This window comes from Callorhinchus milii, unplaced genomic scaffold, assembly GCF_018977255.1.
Source record: "Callorhinchus milii isolate IMCB2004 unplaced genomic scaffold, IMCB_Cmil_1.0 Scaffold8, whole genome shotgun sequence".
NCBI classification, from domain to species: Eukaryota; Metazoa; Chordata; class Chondrichthyes; order Chimaeriformes; family Callorhinchidae; genus Callorhinchus; species Callorhinchus milii.
The window spans coordinates 11,412,909-11,434,098 of NW_024704749.1; the positions used below are offsets into that span (position 1 = coordinate 11,412,909).

Genomic DNA, 21,190 nt, shown 5'->3' on the forward strand with positions numbered 1-21,190 from the left:
ACTGACTTTTATTAACCCCACTCACCAGCTTTCTCCCCACAACGCTGCAAACCCGTCTTCCCCCGATACCTGTCCAGTTCTCTCTTAACAGCTGTTATCGAATTGGACTTCACTGCCCTTTCAGGCGGATCATTCCAAATTCTAACAACTCGCTGAGTGAAAACATTTCTTCTAACCTCCTCTCTGCTTCTTTTGGTAGATATCTTAAAGACTGTGACCGCGGGTCACAGACACACCGACCAGCGGAAACAGCTTTCCCTATCTCGCCTGTCGAAACCTTTCATGATCTTGAAGACCTCTATCAGGTTCCCGCGTAACCTTCTCTGCGCTAACGGGAAAAGTCCTAACTTTTCCAGCCTGTCCTCATAGCTAAGGTTCCCCATTCCTGTACCCCAGTAGTGGTCCCAATTGTCCACAAAATGGAAACCTTCTTTTCTGGACCATTTTTCCAGCCAGTCGTTCATACGCCTGATCCTTTCATTATGGTGCCCCGTTGGCTGAGGCACCGGGAGTAACCCAGAGATTGCCACCTTGGAGGTTCTGGCCTTGAGTTTGTTCCCCAACTTTTGATACTCGCCCTGGAGTATCTCAGCCCTCTTCTTCCCAATATCGTGAGTCCCCACATGGACCACGACTTCTGGACATTCTCCTTCCCCCTGAAGAATCTTGTCCACACTGGGTAAAGTCCACCTCCCTCGCACCAGGAAGGCAGCAAACCATCCTCGCCTCACGATTCTTATGACAGAAGATCCTGTCAGCGTCTCGTGCTGTTGAATCCCCCATCAGAACAGTGTTGCCCGTGTGATCCATGGCCCCTATCCTGTTGGACAGAATGTTCGCTGCTTTCCTCACGGGAGGTTTCAACGCTCTCAATTGCTAATGCTGAGTACTGATTTGAGACGGGTACTCTGTTGGGGCTGCTCTGCCTTGCACAAGCCCTCTTCTTTCCCCGTCGCACTGTCACCCAATCACTTTTAGCATGTGGCTGTGTGTTGGGCTCCTCTGGGAGTGGTCCTGTTCCTGAACTCTGACCTCCCGATGGCTCCAGTACCCCTCTCTCATGGTTCCTATACAGTGATGGGCTGCTATCACTGAGTCCTAGGGGAGTGAGGGTCTCCTCCACCATACTGTCCAGGAACCTCTCACTGTCCCTGATGGAGCGCAGTGTTTGCACCTGGGCTTCCAGCTCAGCTACTCTCAGCTGAAGTTCCCTGATTTCCAGACACTTGTGGCAGATGAAGTCGCCCGGACTTAAGGCGCCCTCCGTCGACTCCCACATGTGACAGACCTCGCAGTTTACCTGCCACACCATCTTCACAATCTTTATTTAGATACAAAGATATATAGCCTGCCCCCACTTCCCCTCTGCACCTAATTCCCACTCTCACCAAATTCCTTCACACTCTGGCCTCGCCTCACTCGCTCCCTATAAAGTTACCCCACAAGACCAATGTACCAATGGTATCAGCAATTTTGACTAACACAAGACTTAACACAACTACAACAACTACTACAAGACTTGAATAATAACAACAACAAATTGGGTTATGTACTCACGATAGCAGTTCTCCCGACACTCACAGCAGCAATTCCCATTCTCAACAAATTCCCTCACACTCTGGCCTCGCCTCACTCCGGGCGTAGCTCACTCTGCGCTCTCGCAGCTATCTCCTATTTATACTTTCTGGGTGCAACCCCTTTCTGATTTGCTCAGCAGTGATTTGGAATTAACACCTAATCAAGTGATTAATCAACAAGTTAAGTTAATCAATAAGTTACTTGTTGTTGTCGAGGCCTAATTGGCTACAGCTGCTCCCTGTAAAGTTACCCCCAAGACCAATGCACCAATGGTATCAGCAATTTTAACTAACACAAGACTTAAAACAACTACAACAACTACTACAAGTCTTGAATAATAACAACAACAAATTGGGTTATGTACTCACGATAGCAGTTCTCCCGACACTCACAGCAGCAATTCCCATTCTCAACAAATTCCCTCACACTCTGGCCTCGCCTCACTCCGGACGTAGCTCACTCTGGGCTCTCGGCTAATGTAATCTAACGATCCTTGCCTTTGATTAGCGCCTTATCACATTGTTGGGACGTCTCAAAGCACTTCATAGACTATACTGTGAAGTGGAGTGTCTGTATATTTTGTGGGTGAAACATGACTGTTAAGCGCCCGGCGGCACTGCCCTGTGTGAAGGGTGCTGTGTAAATACAAGTTGTTATTGTGCAGATATAACCCAACCAACACTTGCTTATGGGTTAAACTCAACCATTTTTTGGCTCATGAAATCTTTATTGTTAATTGCTGATAGTACTTTTCTATCCATTAAAGGAACACTTAACAATGCCTCACCCTTTTGCCACACTCCTTTAATACCTCCACTACCAATTATCCACTCAAACCTTCAGTAGAAAGGACCCTTATGATATTCCCAGTCACAGTGACGGAGTGAATATATTTTTATTGGAGCTTCTGATAAAATGCCCTCGATACCAAAACAATTAAATTGGCGTTTTATCTAATAATCCGTGGAAAAACACCAGCAATGTTTTTCTTGCTCGCTGCTTGTGTGTCAACTGTGTATGTGGTGTCTCTGCCTCGCCCTGTCCTGTGTGCTCAGGACAGGAACAAAAGCAAATACGCATTACATTGGGCCAAGTGTGTCAGCCTGGCTCAGTCGCTCGCGCTCTCCTGCCTCTGAGTCAGAAGGTTGTGGGTTCAAACTTCACGTCGGGACTTGAACTCAGTCTAAGCTGAGGCTCCAATACAGCGCTGGGAGGGGGAGTGCAGCATTAGTCAGAGACACCATCCTTCAGATGAGATGTTAAACCTCACTCCCCGTCTGTGCCCTGTTCAGGTGGACGTCAAACATCCTGTGACACTATTCGAAAAGAGAAAGCAGTTCTTCGCTGGGAGCAATTGCGCTGCCGTGTTTGCCTACAAATGCAGTCACCTCGTTCCAGAGTAAATTCCGTGAAGCAACTTTTCGAGATTTGACAAGGCCTATATCAAACGTAAAGATTATTATAATGTATTATGCTTGTTCAGGCGGCTGACACCTATACCTGGGCCAAGGACGGCTCATTACACCACAACGGGTCCCTGAATTGGAAGCACATCACAGGGGGAACGTGCCTCATTAGAACGACATGTAGAGTAATTACCTCTCCTCTTCCCCTCGGTAAACTGAGCTGAGAGCTTTTCAGCAAACAGAAAGGACCAGGTCTCTACTGCTTGGCTACTGACACAGAGTCGAGAGATTTCCTCCCTGCTTCTCTCTGCAAGAGCTCTGTGGTTTTCATTGAATTTGATATAGTGCCTTATTACGCTGTTGAGACATCTCAAAGCGCTTGACAGAATGCACTGTAAAGTGAATTGACTGTGTATTTTGTGAAGCGCTTTGAGACGTCTCAACGACGTGACTATGTCAAATGCGAGGATTATAATAATTTATTATTATTATAATAATTTACAGTGGATTCTGCGATGTGCAATGCAAATCCAATTTATCTTTCTTAAGCACAACCTGTAAAAAAAACAAAGTGCTGTGTGCGTCGCATTGAAGGGACTACTTTATTTACATAATAGATTTACCAGATCTGCTGACACATTTACACTCACTACAGAAAAATATCTCCACGGGCGGCGAGTTTGATATGTATCTCACCATCAGAACAGCATAACAAGACAGACAGACAGATATAGTGCAATTCGATGCTGCTGCGATGATTTGATCCGATCTAGAATTATAAATAGAATGATTGAATCTCTTCTCTAAACAAGTGATTGTTGTGACGGCCAGAAAAAATAAGATACGAGTTAAAAACACAGCTGGAACAGACTGAGAACGTGGAAAGTGCTATTATACAGTACTGGGAGGGAAGTGTGGTCCGTCAGGAGACTGGGTTGTTCAGTAGGGTATCTGGTTCTGGTAATACTGAATCATGTCGTACGTCTTACTCCTGAAAAAGGCATGAAAAGGTTAAAATGTTTCACCCACATTTCACCTGCCAGTCCCCTCCCTCCCTCCCTCCCCTCAGTTCCTGTTACCCCTGCAGCCAAAGCCATAACGGGGAGGGTGGTCCTAGCTGGACAAGCAGTGGGAAAGCTTGGCCAGACAGCGCTCACAATGGCCAGCTTTTGCCCACAAAATTTGTTTGCTTTACAGTATATTCTGCGGGGGAAAGAGAGAGACAGCTAATGATTATTACATATATAAGGGGGGGGGGAAGGGGTCAGTCAATAAATATAATTAGGATACGAGTCACATACCTGTTGCTTAAGAAGCAGTTCTGAATGACTTTGATGATGAAGTTCGCTGCCTCTCTCTCACTCACGTTCGGGTTGAATCTTTGTCTGAAGCAAAAAAGAGGGATTAAAAAAACAAAATAGGGGGAGAGAGAGAGATAGAGAGAATCATCACAATGTCTGGCCGTTTGTGTTTAGGATTACATCACTTTTAAATCAACGATCATTAGATTTAATGCAGGAATTTAACCTCACAGTAATAATAATAATCGTTCCATTTGATACGGCGCCTTATCTCATCGTTGAGACGTCTCAAAGCGCTTCACAGAATATACTGTAAGTGAATTGGTATTTTGTGGGTGAAACGCGGCAGCCAATTGCACACAGCAGTGTCCCACAAACAAACGTGGATTGAGTGATCAAAGTTTTTTTAAAGGGATTATTACCTTCGGAAAGCGATCTGACAATCGACTAATAACCGGGTTCCGACTTACTGCTGGTAAACAGAGGTGTGTGGAGTGAGGAAACTATTAGATTGCAAAGCACCTGTGTTTGGCCTTACTTGAGCAGTTTGATGGTCTGTCCACGGAAACAAGGCAGCCCGGTGTCCAGCATGAGAGTGACCAGAGAAACAACAGCATCCATATAAGGTCTGCGGTGAAAAAATTGTCCCAAGTCAAACAGACGCCTAACTAAAAGCCGAGCTAATTAACTGAAAGGTTCTTTGGCACGAGTTCACAGCTTTCCTTCCGATTTTTTTTTAATGGGAGCGAGCAACAGCAAGGCTTGCATTTGATACGGTGTCTTTCATGTCAGGAGACGTCCCAAAGCGCTTCGCAGGATACACCGTGAAGTGCAGTGACTGTGTTTGTAGGCAGCTCATTTGCGCACAGCGACGTCTCCTCAGACAGTGACAAAGTTTAAGTTTAATGTTTCATCCGAAGGATGGCACCTCCCACATTACTGGCTCCCCCCAACACTGCACTGGGGCATCAGCCTAGACTGTGTAAGTTCAAGTCCTGGCGTGGGGTGTGGAGGTGGGGGCTTGGGTCATAACCCCCCTCGCCCCACCCCTCCGGCTAGCCGGGGTTTACCTGTCACACACTTCACTGCATTAGTGAGTCATCCTGTTGGCTCACACTACTTCTGTAATTAAGATAAGAACCGAAAGCAAATATTTCAGAGAATATCTGTCAGGTCAGCCCCTACGAATACAAACCAATGGACTTTGGAGCGAGCCAAGGGGAATGGGAGAGGAGTCCTGATGGATTAGCCGTGTTATCTAACAAACCCTCTGATCATGTTCTTTGGACAAGTGTTCCCAAGGGCAATGCTGGCATCCTTCGAGTTATCTTAAACACAGAGGCAGCAGGAAAGAACTGGACATTGTTCCTGCGATTTATCACATCGCAACAACTCAAAGCCTCTCACAGGGAATCGCTGTCAAGTGTAGTGACTGTATTTGTCAGCAAACATGGCAGTAAATTTGCACGCAGAAAGGACCCACAAACAGCCATTAAATGAGGCGACCAATTTAACTGGAGACTTGTTGGCCAGGACACTGGGAGAAAGTAGCTGGTTAGACTCCAGCAGTTACCCCAACGCACACTCTGGGCTCCCCCCAAGCTTTGGCTCTTGCTAACCTGTGCCTAATACTCTTTGGAATTAGGTAAGCAGGATGCCTCCCTCCAGGGAGAGAGAGAGAGAGAGAGAGAGAGAGAGAGAGCGCATTCCGTTCCAACAATCTATCTTTGGGATTTCCAGGCGTAGGTGGGAGGCCTGGAATTCTCAGTTTGGTTTGGAGACTGTTAAGCAACGGTGATGGGCTTCTGTGTGTGTCAGACACCCGGCTGACCACACAAAAAGGGGCCTGAAGGTGTTGGTGTAAGTGAAAGTAAACGTTGCTGTTAGTGGAGATGTCTGACCTGATGGCGAGGTAGCCCCTGACACACATCTCCATGAACCACTTGAAGGGTGTGGCCTCCATCTTGCCGCCCATGATCATAACCATCTCGTCGGTGAGTTTGATGTCAGGCTCCCAGCCCAGGTTACCTCCCGGCGAGCTCTCAAACATGAAGCCGAAATCTGCAGCACACGCGTGGGTCACACGTCAGTCACCAGTCACTGCCTCATCCAACACGGACACACGTGTCGTCATATAGATAGCAGCGCATAAGATCACATGCAATTTTCTATATAATAATAATCCTTACATTTGATACAGTGCCTTTTAACACTGACGTCTCAAAGCGCTTCACAGGATACACTGTAAAGTGAATTGACTGTGTATTTTGTGGGCAAAACACGGCAGCCAATTGCGCACAGCAGAGTCCCACACAAACAGTCGTGGATTGAGTGACCACATTTCTTTTTATTATTATCCCCACATTACCCCCAGAAAATGATCTGCCAATCGACCAACAACCAGGACCCTACTTACTGCTCGGTAAACAGAGGCGTGTCTGGAGTAACGAAACTTGCCTAATGTTTCTCCTCACCGGGAATCAAACCTGGGTCCTCTTACTTGCGAGGCGAGTGCTCTAACCACTACACTACAGGATTCTATGTCTGCTGTCAATAAGTAATAAGGGTTTGAGCTAACAGACCTTGCAGTGGATTAGAACATGGCATTGTTTCCAAGGTTGAAACTGACACAGAGAAAAGGTTTGTGAGGCTCCGGTGTCTTGTAGAGTCTGAGTTACATAGGTTTAGGGAGTTAGTTTGTAGTTCCTACCGGGCATTGTCTTGCAGTTAGTATGTAACATGTAATATATATATATATATATTATATTATAGTATGTAACACAAAAGCTGCTCTTAATATGGGTTTTGTTGGTAACAAGTTGGTAGTTTCACTAGGGAGGTCAGGAGAAGGGCTGGCGGGGAATGTCACACAGTGGGTGAGGGAGTGTATGTATAAAGGAAATCATTATGTTTCATTGAGCCATACCTTATAATAACATTAACAATTTTGCCCACAAAATACACAGTTAATTCACTTTACAGTAGATTCCGTGAAGGACTTGAAGACATCTCAACGATGTGATAAGGCACTGTATAAAATGCAAGGATTATTATTATTATTTTTATTATATTTGTAAAGTTCTCCAGCTTGTGCAGCACTGAGCAGGGAGTGAGGACTGAGCACTGATGGAAACAGAGCTTCTCCTCTGAATGGCAGTGGCTGAGGAGGGCGAGCACTGACCTATGTGGATGAGGTGACCTTTCCGATCCAGCATGATATTCCCGTTGTGTCGGTCTTTGATCTGCAGTAGGAAGAGAATGAGGCTGTAGGCAGCCATGCTGCGGATAAAATTATAGCGGGCCTTTAAAGCAAGAGAGGGAGAGAAACAGTCGTTAATTAAATCTGGAATAAAATTTCTGGAATAAATTTGAGAACTATTCCCAACAACCCTCGACCTAGCTGCAGATTTAGTGTTTTTGTGTAAAATTTGTGAAAAATTCAACCTCACCACCCACCACCCCATCCAACCATCCAACCATCCATCCAGCCAGCCAGCCAGCCAGCCAGCCAAAGCAAAGTCAAGCAATAACATCTCACCTTCTGGAATACCTGAGTTGACTCGTCTCCATACTGGTTCCTGAAGTAATCGTACATCCCAAAGTCTGTCTGTCGTCCCAGCTGATCGCGTGACTTACAGTCGGGGATACACTCGATCACCCCGCACTGCAACACCAAACACTCCGCTCAATATCGCCTTCAGCTAAGTTACAACAACATGTCGACATCTACAGTCCACATGGTTTCCTCAAGCAATAGTCGGAGGATGGGGCTTGTTGGCCAAGACACCAATAGAGAGGGAGAGAAACTCCCTTCTCTCCTTTCCAATGGCGCCATGGGATCCTTAACTCCCACCTGAACAGAGGGTTTAACGTCTCATCCAGGGGACGGCACCTCTGACAATATAGCGCTTCACCCAGCATTGCACTGAAGCATCAGCCTGGACTGTGTGATGGCGAAATGGAAGGCACGAGGGCCAAGCAGGAGGCTGGAGCCAACCAAGCAGAGGCAGCGGGTAGTGGGTTGGGGAGTAAGCAGGTCGGAGAGGTAGGGAGGTACCAGGGTGTGAAGGGATTTGAAGATGATACATTATACCATGTGCACTGCACATTACAAATGGCATCACTCTATCCAATAGTTGGGGAATCAATGCATGAGACTCACCCCTGGTGCTGTAGCCACAACCCTGTAGGGAAATACAAACAGGTCTAAACCCACGAGCTGAAAAATGTTCTTGAACAGACCAATGATCTGTAAAGCCAGCATGTCCTGTGTGTGGGGAGAGAGAGAGAGAGAGAGAAATAGGGAGTTAAAAGCATCAATACAAATTCAATTCTTTTCACCCAGCAAAGATCTTATAAGTGGTTCAGTTAAAATGTGCGCCAACTCTTATTACAATGAACGGCTCGAGTTTGTACAGTAATTAAATCCCTCCGTCCAATTTTTTGTAACAAATCGAATTAAGATTGAAGTGCAGAGAGAGAGAGAGAAAGAGAGAGAAGACAGAGAGAGAGAGAGGAGGGTTAGGCTATAAAGCAACAGTGCCTGTTGGTGTACAGACTCATTACACTTCCCTCGCTCACACTCTCTCTGCCTGGAACAATACAGCAGTCCTCTGATGGGCATTCATGAAGAGGGTAAGGATTCTACCCACACAGAGGGCATTCTAAATAATAAGCCTTCCTGTTCCTAAAGATGGCTGTGCAGTTGCCCCCCCGCCCCCGGTACTTATAATACACCTTGCATTTGATATAGCGCCTCATCACGAACATATTGTGACGTGGAGTGACTGTGTATTTTGTGGGTGAAACGCGGCAGCAACTTGCGTACAGCAGCGCCCCACAAACAGCTGTGAATAAGCGACCAAATTTTTTTTGAGGGAAAGCGATCCACCAATCCACTAACAACCGGGTTCCTCCTTACTGCTAGGCAAACAGAGGCGCGCGCGTGTGTGTGTGTAGTAAGGAAACTTGCCTATGGTTTCACCCTGACCCATCCAGGAATTGAACCCGGGTCCTGCAGCTTGCGAGGCGAGCGCCTTAAACACTGAGCTACGGGGACTCCGCGAGATCAAACAGAGGGGTGTCAGATCTGCAGCGCTCAGTATAACATGACCACAGCGGTGTTAAACAGAGCCACACGCTGGAGGCAGGGCAGTGAGAGTGCCACATACCTGCCTGCAGTCGTCACCAACTTTAAAAATCGCCGCTTGCCAAGATGTATCGTCGCTGCCGTCTCTCTCGCTGCCCTGTTCAGCCGAGGCATCCGAGAGCCGGAGACCTGGCAATCACACGGAAATCACCAGCTGTACACGGCTAGACCCACATAAAACCAAAATGGCTGCTTTCCTACACAAGACTCATACACCGCCGCTGGATGCCGAGTTTCGCCCACAAAACACACAGTCACTCCACTTAACGGTATATCCTGTGAAGCGCTTTGAGACTTCTCGACGACGTGATGAGGTGCCGTATCGAATGCAAGGATTACTGTTAAGAATGAAATGCTTTCAAGGTAATAATAATAATAATAATCCTTGCATTTGATACAGAGCTTTATCACATCATTGAGACGTCTCAAAGCGCTTCACGGATTACGCAGTATCGACCATATTTTGTGGGTGAAATACGGCAGCCAGTTTACACAGCAACGTCCCCACAAACAGCAACAAAACGATTTTTGTTTATCTGGGGGAATGTCAGCCAGGACACACACACACACACACACACACACAGATAGCCCCACACACACACACACACACACAGACACAGATAGACACACACACACACAGACAAAACAGTCAAATACACATGTATTAAAGCAGCCAGAATACTGACCTTCCTTCTCCAGCTCGCTCACTCCACACCATTTCACTTTAAACTTAGCCAAATAGGGAGCTTTAGCAGCGCTGTGTGTGAAACAAAATTTTAACAGATTAAATAAAAAAGCACATTCTTAGATCCCTGAATTTACAGTGGAACACTGCGCTGTTTATCGACCGCTGCATGGTCAATAACCTTTAGTTATCCGTCCAGCTTCACAAAGCATAGTAATGGAAAGGGTAGAAAAAGGGGAAATGACTTTATTGCATGAGGAATAAATCAGCTGACACTGGAATATGTTACAATACGTGGATCACAGTCTTGAGTTGGTAGGAGTTATAATGAGTGTAAGTTTATTTATGGACATTAGGTTAAGAGAAAAGTGGTACGCTTCCCGCGAGGGACACAGGAAGTGATATCAGCACCGACCCGAATACCCGGAAGTGGGACTGACGGCCATTTCGTTTTCTCCACAGAATGACATTTGCGATCTGAAACACAATGTTATACAAAAGGTTAACAGAACAAACCTTTGCATGGGAGTTCCTGACTTGTAGTCGATGTCATAGACGACAGCCTCTGGATTGCTGGGGAGGTAACAGCCTGAAACCACAAGCACAAGGAAACTTGCCTAAGGTTTCACCCTGGCCAGACTTTTATCTCTGGAGGACATCTCAAAGCGCTTCACAGGATTGAGTGCAAAGTGTATTTCGCAGGTGAACAACAATAGCGGCACGGTTAGGAAATACAATATTTATGGCTTACACACATTGCCATTGAGAAGGGTGGGAATTAAAGGAACCTTCTTGCTTACTTACCCGGCTGCACTTTGATCTCAGATAAAGCCTTCAGACAGGCTCGCTTCCTTTCCTCGCCCTTGGGTGTCGGCCTGAGCGAACAAACATAACCTGCATCAGATTCACATTGTATATCAAATGCAATTATTATTATTATTATTATTATTATTATCAGATGCCACTAGCACCATTTCCAGCCAACCTCAAGTGCCTTCTCAACGATACAATTCAATACAAATGTATATTTACACAGCACCTTTCATGGACGAAGGGTCTTCATCCAAACCCATTTTGTGAACCTAGTGATTTCAGAGCCTGACAATAAGATTGAGACATTTAAAGATGAGAACGAGGTTAAGTCTTACTTGATGATTGCAGACACATTTGTGATCTTGTTAAAGAAGTCAAACTCCCGCTGGTAAAAGTCCTTGGCCGGACCAGACAGTGAGCCGGTGATCTCTTCTACAAGTTGTTCCAACAACTCACCAATGTCAGCTGTCGACAGAGCAGAATACACAAGGCTCATTTTTACCAAACGACGATCTTTTTAAAATGCGATAAAATAACATCATATTTCAAGACAAAATCATTATGGTTATCATTAAAAGACCGGACAGACATTGCGGATTTGAATTGAAGGTTCAAGTTTCACTTGAGCTGCAGTTAAGATGAGCTGTTGGAAGTTTTCTTAAAGCTAAATGATGAGGATGATAGTTTGACAGCCCAAACACTCAAACACTGCCGTGAATCCCAGTCAGGCAGAAAGGACTTGGCTTTAATGCCCATCACTGGATTTACAGAGAGGTTTTCATGTAAAAATAAGCATTCTTACATGAAAGGCGCTCTGTAAAGCACTTACGTTTCTCCTACAAATACACACACACACACTGCACTTTACGCTAAGTCCTGTAAAGTGTTTTGAGATGGCCTTCCTGACGAGGAAGATGTTGTATAAATGTAATTTGTTGTTGTTGTCGAATGGCGCTGTATCAAACGTGAGGATTATTATTCCCGTCATCTGCAAACAGCACATCACCTAACAATGTCCGGTTGTTATTCTGTCTTCACTCTCTCTAACGAGGATTTGGGTCCCTCAACATTCACAACGTACAAATACCATGAAATATACTCACGGTCCTTATGGTGAGCTTCTTCATCAGTGAATATATTGGTTTTCATATTCCAGATGAACTGGTGCCCTAATAGCTGGGACTTGGCAGCTGCCCACAAGATATACTCTCTCACGTATCCCATCTGTACAGCGGATACAGACAGCTTGGCTTTAATAGTTACAATAATAATAATAATCCTTGCATTTGATATAGAGCTTTATCACGTCGTCAAGACGGCTCAAAGCCTTTCACAGGATATACTGCAAAGTGGTCATGACTGTGATATTTTGTGGGCGAAACGCAACAGTATATTCTGTGAAGCGAATCTCAATGACGTGAAAAGGCACTATATCAAATTCAAGGATTCCTATTATAATTAATATCATTATTAGGTCCCAAAGAAGAACGGGTTCCTTACCTTGTCATATCTGAGAGCTTGAACGATTTGCGGGATGTAGAATAGAATTGCATCCTGTTCACAAAAAAACAGAGCAAAGTCACAGCTTCCACCTTGAACGTTTAATGTGTTCATATAAATCTTCCCGTCCTCTGTTCCTCTGCTCCCCACCCCCGCTTGGCTAACTAGGGCTTGCTGCGTGTCCCTGACTCTCTCTGTGCCCCCATCAGTAGCCGAGCCATCAGATGCTCGCCCTAACCTCTGGATCTCCCTCCCTCTACCTCTCCACCTCAGCCTTTCTCAATCAGTCTTTAAGTTCCACCTTAAAACTGATTTCTTCCACCGCATCTCTGGTCACCTCCCTCTGCCTTCCCCATAATCATCTTCGTAAAGCTCACTGAGCTACGTGAAAAGTTCGGTATAAATCAGGTGAAGTTGCCTTCACTAACATGCCTCCGTTTACAACACGTTAACTTTGTTCCTAACACCCCTCCCTTGCCCTCCACCCCTCCTGATCCAAGCCCCCATCTCGGGTGCACATCCTTGACCGCCTAGAGCTTTGGGATGTCCTCCCGACGTGATGGGTAATTTGTTGTTGTTTTGTGCCGCTCCTCAACAACAACGGGAAAGCAACAAGACTACAGTTGTATAGCAGCGCCTTTCACGTCGGAAGGACGTCCCTCGTCAGTTTATCTTGAAGCTGGAACGTATTCCCGGAGTCGCAGAGAATCCAACCCGTTCAGTGATCCCCACAAACAGCCGCTTACCGGAGGGAAGGAACGCAGCACTTTGACCGCGTACTGAGCTGTCAGCGGGTGAGGCGGGTACAGGCTGGAGAAGTAGGAGAGGGCTGTGGGGGGGTCTGTGGGCTCCCAGCACAGGATGTGGCTCAGCTCTGGGGCATCAGCATCGATTGTGTGCCAAGTCACCAAATACTGAGTGAGAAACAAGAGGGGAAATTAACACAGACTCACACACACCCATGCACACGCACACACACACCCGCGCACACAAGCTCACTCACACACAGGTGCGCGCACGATCACACACACAAGCTCACTCAAACACAGGCGCGCGCGCACGCACACAAGCTCACTCATGCTCACGCACGCACACACACGCGAGCACGATCGCACACACGCACGATCGCGCACAAGCACGATCGCGCACACGCACGATTGCGCACACACACGATCGCACACACGCAGGCGCACGCTCACACCACTCGTGGATCGAGTGACCAAATCATTATTTCTGATTGAATAATAACTATGAATTCATCTCCTGCATATATTGTGACACGTAGGTTGTCAGCTGAGGGGGTGGGGTGTGGGGGAAGGTTCAGACTCTGCAACATCTTATGATGTGCGTCGCACAGCCAACTCCCTGCGTGAGCCGCTCAGGATATCGTTGAGAGGTTTATTTATTCACGACATCGGTGTCAAGGCTGAAGAGCAATCAGCGTCCAAAAGACTAATTGAATTTTAGACTGGTAGGTTTGGCTGCATTGTGAAGATGTTCCCAGCTACCTGCACACTGTGCATCGCTGAGAGCATCATCATAATAATAATCCTCGCATCCGATACAGCGCCGCATGACTTCGAGCCGTCTCAAAGCGCTTCACAGAATATACTGTAAAGTCAATTCAAGCGCTGCCCTGCACGAGGGAGTCTATAAATGCAAATTTTGTTGTTGTTGAATTGACTATATTTTGCTGCTGAAATATATATATCAAATGCAAGTATCATCAGTATTATTATTAATAAAACTATAGAGTTTGTGCAACTCTCTGATATTAAAATGAGCAGAAGGAAAAAAAAAGGTTAAGACAAGAGTTTGTGGGTCACTGCTGTCCGCAATGAGTTGGCTGCTGCGTTTCTAACACAGATTATTTTCCTATTTACCTTAGTTTTCTCAGAGGAATGTGCGCATGCACAGCCAGGTTAATGTGGTCCAATGGATCGAGCGCACCATAGAGATTGGCTGCAATCTCAGGGGTAACAGAGAGCGTTGAGGGTTCCTTTATGAGCACCACAAATAGCAGTAAATCACTTGGAAATAACCTGGGCGGATTTGCCGCGTGATCTGACGTTATTGTCAGAGACAGGACTCGGGTAACGGAGACCAAGGGATGATCTGGAGCACTTGAGAGGCCCTGCTTTCTGTCTCTCACTCACTTCACTGATCATCACCACACACACAGTGCGACAACTCTGTGTGCGAATTGGCTACAAAACACACACTCGCCACAACAATAACAACTTGCATTTCAGCCCCTGGGGACGTCCTCCTGATGTGAAAGGCGCTATACAAATGTCATCTGGTGCCCCCTCACGCAGGACAGCGTCCCAGAGCGCTTGATGGTTGGGGGGTGGGGGGGGAGGAGGTGACCGTAGGCAGGTTGAAGAGGAGGGCCAGGCGTGACCTAAAGATGGGGAAGAATGGGGCAAGGCGGAGGGATAGAGGGAGAAAGTTCCAGAGTTTCTGGGAGTAGAGGCTGAAAGCATGGCTGCCAATGGCAGAACGAAGGGCACAAAGGACAAGCAGGAGGCCAGAGCCAGTCGAGCGGAGGCAATGGGTAGTGGGTTGGGTAGTCAGGGGGTCGGAGAGGTAGAGAGGGAGGTGCTAGAGGGTGAAGGGATTTGTAGACGAGTGTGAGGATCTTGAAATCGATCTGTTCGGTGATGGGGAGCCAGTGGAGCCTGGCGAGGGCCGGTGGGATGGTGGGGACGGAGTTTGGTGATTTGGCTTTACAGTAAATCCTGTGAAGCCCTTTCACTGAATTGAAGAGGTTAACTTTGTATTAATGTTTCCTAGCTCAGCTCTGGGCATTTTACACTAGCTTGTACTTGCCTCACTCACTGACAGCTCAGCTACAAATGGGGATAAATAAGGATCCCTTTGCCGGTCTGACAGCAATTTATTGAGTCCGTAATACATCTGCCATTTTGGTTATTACAAACAGAGTGAGCGACACACGAGTTTGGCAAATTCTATGTTACTAAAAATAAAAGGTAGAATTTGTTCCCGTCGGAACTTCAAATTGATGGGGATTAATGACGCTGTTAAACTTGGATTTACTGAAGGAAAGATTACCATTGCTGCTACCCTTCACCCACAAAACATACAGTCACCACACCTCACAGTATATCCTGTGAAACTCTTTGAGATGTCTCAACAATGTGATAAGGCGCTATATCAAATTGATTATATTATTGCAGGACAGTGGAATAGCACTGTGCAATATGATTCATCCTTGTTTTTGATACAGCGCCAATAGCCTCGAGATGCATCAAAGCACTTCACAGGTAATTATTGCCGAGAGTAGGGACTATAACTGCTGGCAACTGTAGCAGCCAATTCAAGTACAATTGATCTCGCAAACCACCATCAGTGAACGATCCAAGTTAGCTCGAAGATTGTTGGCCAGGACGTTAGTCACTGATGTAAAGGCTTCCGACTCAAGAGACGAGAGAGCCAGCGACTGAGCCAGGTAGCTCAGTGAACCCAGACTAAAACAGCTTAAACTCCCACTGCCTGTTGGGGGGGGGGGGGGAGAGACCAAGCGGGGGATACTTTCATTTGACAGCCAGCTTAGACTCTGTCATTTTCTTCCTCTCTGTTATTAGGATCTCTCTCTCTCTCACAACCGCGCGCACACACACACTCTCTCACACCTCTCCTTCTCCTCTGGCTACAGCATGGAGATCAAATTTCCCGTCCCTCCCACACCATCAGTGGGCAGGCCTGGAGTACTTACATTCCACTCACAAATATTTTACGCCATTAATTATTCAGCTGTAAAGTATTTGATCACATCCATTCAGCTCAGAAGTGTAATTAGCATTCTCACACCACAACTTAATGTCATTGTTAATTATAGAAAGGTACGAACAGGCCCGAAAAACAATAAAGCTCTCTTTACAAGAGAATAATAATAATAATCCTTGATTTGATACAGCGCCTTATCACGTCTTCGAGACGTTTCAAAGCGCTTTACAGGATATACTGTACAGTGGATTGACTATATATTTTGTGGGCGAAACTCAGCCAATTGCGCAGAGCAGTGTCCCACAAACAGACGTGGATTGTGACTAAATTATTGTTTTTTTTTTGACGTGATTATTACCCCCGGAAATCGATCCTCCAATTGACTAACACGAGGGTTCCTACTCACTATTGGGTAAACAGAGGTGTGCAAATATAAGCTAGGAGTTTAGGATGAATATGGTCACGCAGAGGATGGGGAGAACGTGGAACTCGCTGCTGGAAGCTGTGGTCGAAGCAAAAAGCATCAATAGATTCAAGAGAAAACTTGAGGGAGAAGGGGATTGACAGGGAGCACATTCTTACCCTAATGGCTTCAGGCACATCACTGACTGCCCCAGGGTCCAGCCTCACTAAACGAGTCACCTCAGCCCCGATGGCTTCAGTGTTCTTGAACCTGTGGGAGAGATATAACAGCTCGGCTAAAGCCAGCCCTGCAGCCACAATCAATACCCCGTCCACCTGGCAGCTTCTAGTCAAACCCTCTGTACTTTTTACCCTTTAAACTCTGTGAGGTGCTTGGCGGCATATCAACAGCATGATAAGGCGCTATAGCAAATACAAATAATAATAATCCTGGCATTTGATACAGCGCCTTATCACGTCTTCGAGACGTCAGTCACAGAATATACTGTGAAGTGCAGTGACTGTGTGTTTTGTGGGGCGAGGGTTATTATTAAGCTGCACTATCAGGATTATTATTATAAAAGCTCCCCTGACAGCGGCTCACCTGATGGGCAGCTGGATGGCCAGATAAGGGGAGATACTCCAGGCCAGGTTGACGTTGTCCTTCCATTGCTTCTCGCTCAGCGTCATGTATTTGGAGCGCCAGTTTGTGACGTTCACCTCCCCGGTCTGATCCATTGCCATCTCAGGGGATGACAGAGGGTTGTACCAGGTGGTCAGGTGTTCTATCTCGCTGGCCTAGACATCGACAGCAAAAGCAATCATTCTGGATAAAACACACCACCACGTTTAGAGACTGTTTTCACTGGTTATTATTGAGTTTACCATACATTACCATACTCCAGTTCCTACTTTCTATACAGAAATGTACAACAGTGACTTGCATTTCACAGAATCGTACAGCACAGAAGGAGGCCATTCGGCCCATCGTGGCTGTGCTGGCTCTTTGAAAGAGCTACCAACTAGTCCCCTAAAAGCTAATAACAATCCTTGAATTTGATATAGCGCCTTATCATGTCGTTAAGACGTCTCAAAAAGCTTCACAGAACACACTGGGAAGTGGATTGACTGTATGTTTTGTGGGCCGTGGATTAAGTGACCACATTTTTGTGGGGGGGTGGGGGAGGGAATTTTCCCCCCGGAAAAGTGATCTGCTAATCGACTAACAAGCGGGTTACTACTTACTGCTGGTAAACTGAGGTGCGTGGAGTAAGGAAACCTGCCTAAGGCTTTGCCCGCCCGGGTCCTCTCGTTTGCAAGGCGAGCGCTCTGACCACTACTCCGCTACTTCATCCAACGCACAGGGAGTCTCGAACTAAAGGCTCTCGCCAACTAAACCCGCTCACCATTAAAGACAAGAGGAGTGTTCTCCGTTTCATGTAGTACTTGTGCAGTTGAGTGCCTTTGTTGGTTTTCTTGGATAACCCTGAGGAGAAACAAATCCAAGTTATTATTATGTTTTTTTTTGCCCGGGCCTGTCATTGTCTGACAGCCACAGTCACACACGACGGACAGTTCACAGACACGGGCCGACAGCTGGACTACCCCGCCTTAGGTGAACGCCAATGATCGTCCCCCAACTGCAAATAAACAGCGCCCAACAGAGAACCACAGAGCATGCAGACCACAACACACAACCCACACAACCCAAACCACACTGATTGCCAAACACCTACAGCATGGCATCATACAATCAATACAATCTTACAGCACAGAAGGAGGCCATTCGGCCCATCGTGCCTGTGCCGGCTCTTCGAAAGAGCTACCCGACTCGTCCCACTCCCTGGCACTATCCCTCCCGTAGCCCTGCACGGTTTTCCTTTTCGAGTAAGCATGCAAGACGTCACGTGTAGTAAAGGGTGTGAGTGAACTGGAATGATGACGGTTACTGGTATGAAGATCACCTGATTTTTTGGATATGGTTGACATGCCGCTAGACAGGGGGTAGGTGTTGATCCAGCCCTGGGCGGGCTGCTGTCGGGATCCCACGGCTACGTCGAGATTGTTGCGTGAATCGGTCACAGCCATAACAGACAGACTGTTGACAGACGGGTCCTGATTGTCTGAAGAATAGGTGTTTAAACGCAGACACTTTATACCCAGAACCGTTCTCTCTCTCTCCCTCTCTCTCTGCCACAGTAACACTAACACACATTGTCTTTTTACAAAAAGGTCTATTTATTTATTTCAAAAACACACACACGGCAGAAGCAATATGTATAATGGCTGAGCACTGGCTAGTTACAATACTGCTTTATAAAATAATCTCCTGTTATTGGCTTCCCGATGGTAAAATAATAATGTAATAGTAATAATCCCGGTATTTGATGTAGTCTCCAATATGACAAGATTCACTGTGTATTCCACAGAAGGGAAAACTGAGCTTCAATTCCCCACAGCAAATCGGTTTTGAGGTCGTTATAAATCACTACAGAGAATTTTACTATCAAGTGTAGTGACTATGTATTTTGTAGGCGAACGTGCCAGCCAATTTGGACACAGTGCGTTCCCACAAACAGCCATGAAGCGAGTGATCAATTTACAGGGGATTGTTGGTCAGGACATCAGGAGAGAGAAACTCCCTGCTCTATTATTATTATTATTATAGGGGGAACCAAATCTAGAAGTTGCTGAACTTACAGCAGAAGATGTTAAGATGTAAGTCAGATACATTGTCAGCTGACAAGCAGAGGTGATTAAAGCCTTTGTGGAGTCCTGTAGCTCAGTGGTTAGAGCACTCGCTTTGCAAGTGAGAGACCTGAGTTCAATTCCAGGCAGAGGGCGAAACCTTGGGCAAGTTTCCTTACTCCACACAGAGCCTAATAATAATCCCTCCAAAACCAAAAACAATAATAAATTGGTCATTTTCAATCCACGACTGTTTGTGGGACATTGCTGTGCGCAATTGGCTGCCGCGTTCGTCCACAAATATACAGTCAGTTCACTTTACAGTGTGTTCTGTGAAGCGCTTTGGGACGTCCTCCCGACGTGAAAAGCGCTATATCAAATGCAAGGATTATTACTATTATTATTACTCTGTCTGTCTGTCTGTCTGGGTCTCTCTCTCTCTCGCTGATTGCCCGTGCTTCTTCCTTCCCTGATTTCTTCTCTTTCCTTCAGTGTCTCTCCTTGAATTGCCTCTTTTAGATTCCACCGACCATTCTGCGTGTCTGAATCCTGTTTTTTTGTCTGTTTGCTCAGTCTTTCCTCTCCTCCTTACAGCTCAGCTAAAATACCTCCTCACAGAACTTCTGATCCCTCTTCAGCTCTCTGGCCAATCCACATTCTAGTTGCGGTTCGAAAGGAACGTACAAAATGAAAGTTCTAACTTTACGTACTTTAAGACATTAATCACTGCTAAAGTAAATAGTATATAGTGTATCAATGATGACAGATGGTGTTGAGAGGGGAGATGAAGGGTCTAGATAACATAGACCTCAATAAGCTATTTCATCTTGTACTGAACAATAGAACCAGAGGACACGGCTGCAATCGAAGGGGGTAAAATTCAGATCAAAGCTGTGGAAACACTACTTCAGTGAACAAGCAGCAAACACATGGAACAGGCTTCCCGGGGAAACAGACAGACGATGGAAGCAAAAAGTGATGTTTGTTCAAGAACGAATGAGCTAGATTTCTGCTGGGAAATAATATCTGGGGAAACAGTATACAGCTTGGGACACGACATGTCAAGCAACTGCCAGGATGGTGGATGGTGAACTGGATGGACCTTGGTCTTCTTTCTCCTATGCTCCATCTCCCTGTCCTTCTGATATCTCCTTGCGACTTATAACCTGATGATCACCTTCGTGTCTCTCCTTTCTCTCAGATCTCGCCTGGATAAGTGTCTAAATCCGAATGGAATCTATTATCAGATGTACCCCCTTCCCTTCGTGTTCCACATTCGGAAATCAACACACAGCTAAAGTCGTTGATTAATTCACTGAGGCTAAGGACACAATGGTTGGTTATTCTCACCTGGTGGAACAAGCTGGTTTGCAGTTAGGTATTTCTTGTCCGAGAACATAGCTGTCCAGAACTTGATCATAATGCTGATATCTTCCCGCAGCGTCTTCTCCTCTTGCGTGGGGTATTTGGGGGCCACACTGAAACCCAAATGGTAAACATGGAGCGGATGAAACGCGGTAACCAATTGAGCACAGCAGCGTCCCACAAACAGTCGGGGGTCGAGTGACCACGTTTTTTAAAAGAAAATTTAAAAGGGATTATAAGCCCAAGGAAGTGATCAGCCAGGTTCCTACTCACTGCTGGTAAACAGAGGCCTGTGTGTGTTTGTGTGTGTGTGTGTGTGTGGAGTAAGGAAACTTGCCTAAGGATTCCACCTGCCTGGGAATCAAACCTGGGTCCTCTGGCTTACCAGGCAGGCGCTGTAACCACTGCACGACAGGACTCCAGTCCTAGTGAAACAATTATTACCTAAAATAGTCGAAGGCGGTTGAATAGACCTTCTCTCTCAGCATGTTCCGAATGGTGGCATCGGCAATGACATCAGCGTGTAGCATGGCAAGGCCCAGCATTAACAGCC

At 46.3% G+C, this 21,190-nt stretch overlaps 1 protein-coding gene across 1 annotated transcript in view; it reads right to left on the reverse strand.

Annotated features, from left to right (window-relative positions):
* Positions 1-3,567: 3,567 nt before the first annotated feature.
* Positions 3,568-21,190, reverse strand: part of pi4kab (phosphatidylinositol 4-kinase, catalytic, alpha b) — a 45,464-nt gene continuing 27,841 nt past the window's right edge. The window contains exons 35-55 of the mRNA XM_007901813.2: positions 21,082-21,189; positions 20,623-20,750; positions 18,549-18,707; positions 17,991-18,070; positions 17,189-17,382; positions 16,765-16,855; positions 13,179-13,346; positions 12,433-12,486; positions 12,036-12,156; positions 11,268-11,397; positions 10,924-10,994; positions 10,636-10,708; positions 10,121-10,191; positions 9,457-9,563; positions 8,448-8,552; positions 7,824-7,949; positions 7,467-7,587; positions 6,187-6,346; positions 4,824-4,913; positions 4,286-4,369; positions 3,568-3,975 (exon numbers count right to left, since the gene is read on the reverse strand). Coding sequence (XP_007900004.1) covers positions 3,924-3,975; positions 4,286-4,369; positions 4,824-4,913; positions 6,187-6,346; positions 7,467-7,587; positions 7,824-7,949; positions 8,448-8,552; positions 9,457-9,563; positions 10,121-10,191; positions 10,636-10,708; positions 10,924-10,994; positions 11,268-11,397; positions 12,036-12,156; positions 12,433-12,486; positions 13,179-13,346; positions 16,765-16,855; positions 17,189-17,382; positions 17,991-18,070; positions 18,549-18,707; positions 20,623-20,750; positions 21,082-21,189 — 2,293 coding nt within the window. The 3' untranslated portion in view covers positions 3,568-3,923. The remainder of the gene's footprint in view (positions 3,976-4,285; positions 4,370-4,823; positions 4,914-6,186; positions 6,347-7,466; positions 7,588-7,823; positions 7,950-8,447; positions 8,553-9,456; positions 9,564-10,120; positions 10,192-10,635; positions 10,709-10,923; positions 10,995-11,267; positions 11,398-12,035; positions 12,157-12,432; positions 12,487-13,178; positions 13,347-16,764; positions 16,856-17,188; positions 17,383-17,990; positions 18,071-18,548; positions 18,708-20,622; positions 20,751-21,081; position 21,190) is intronic.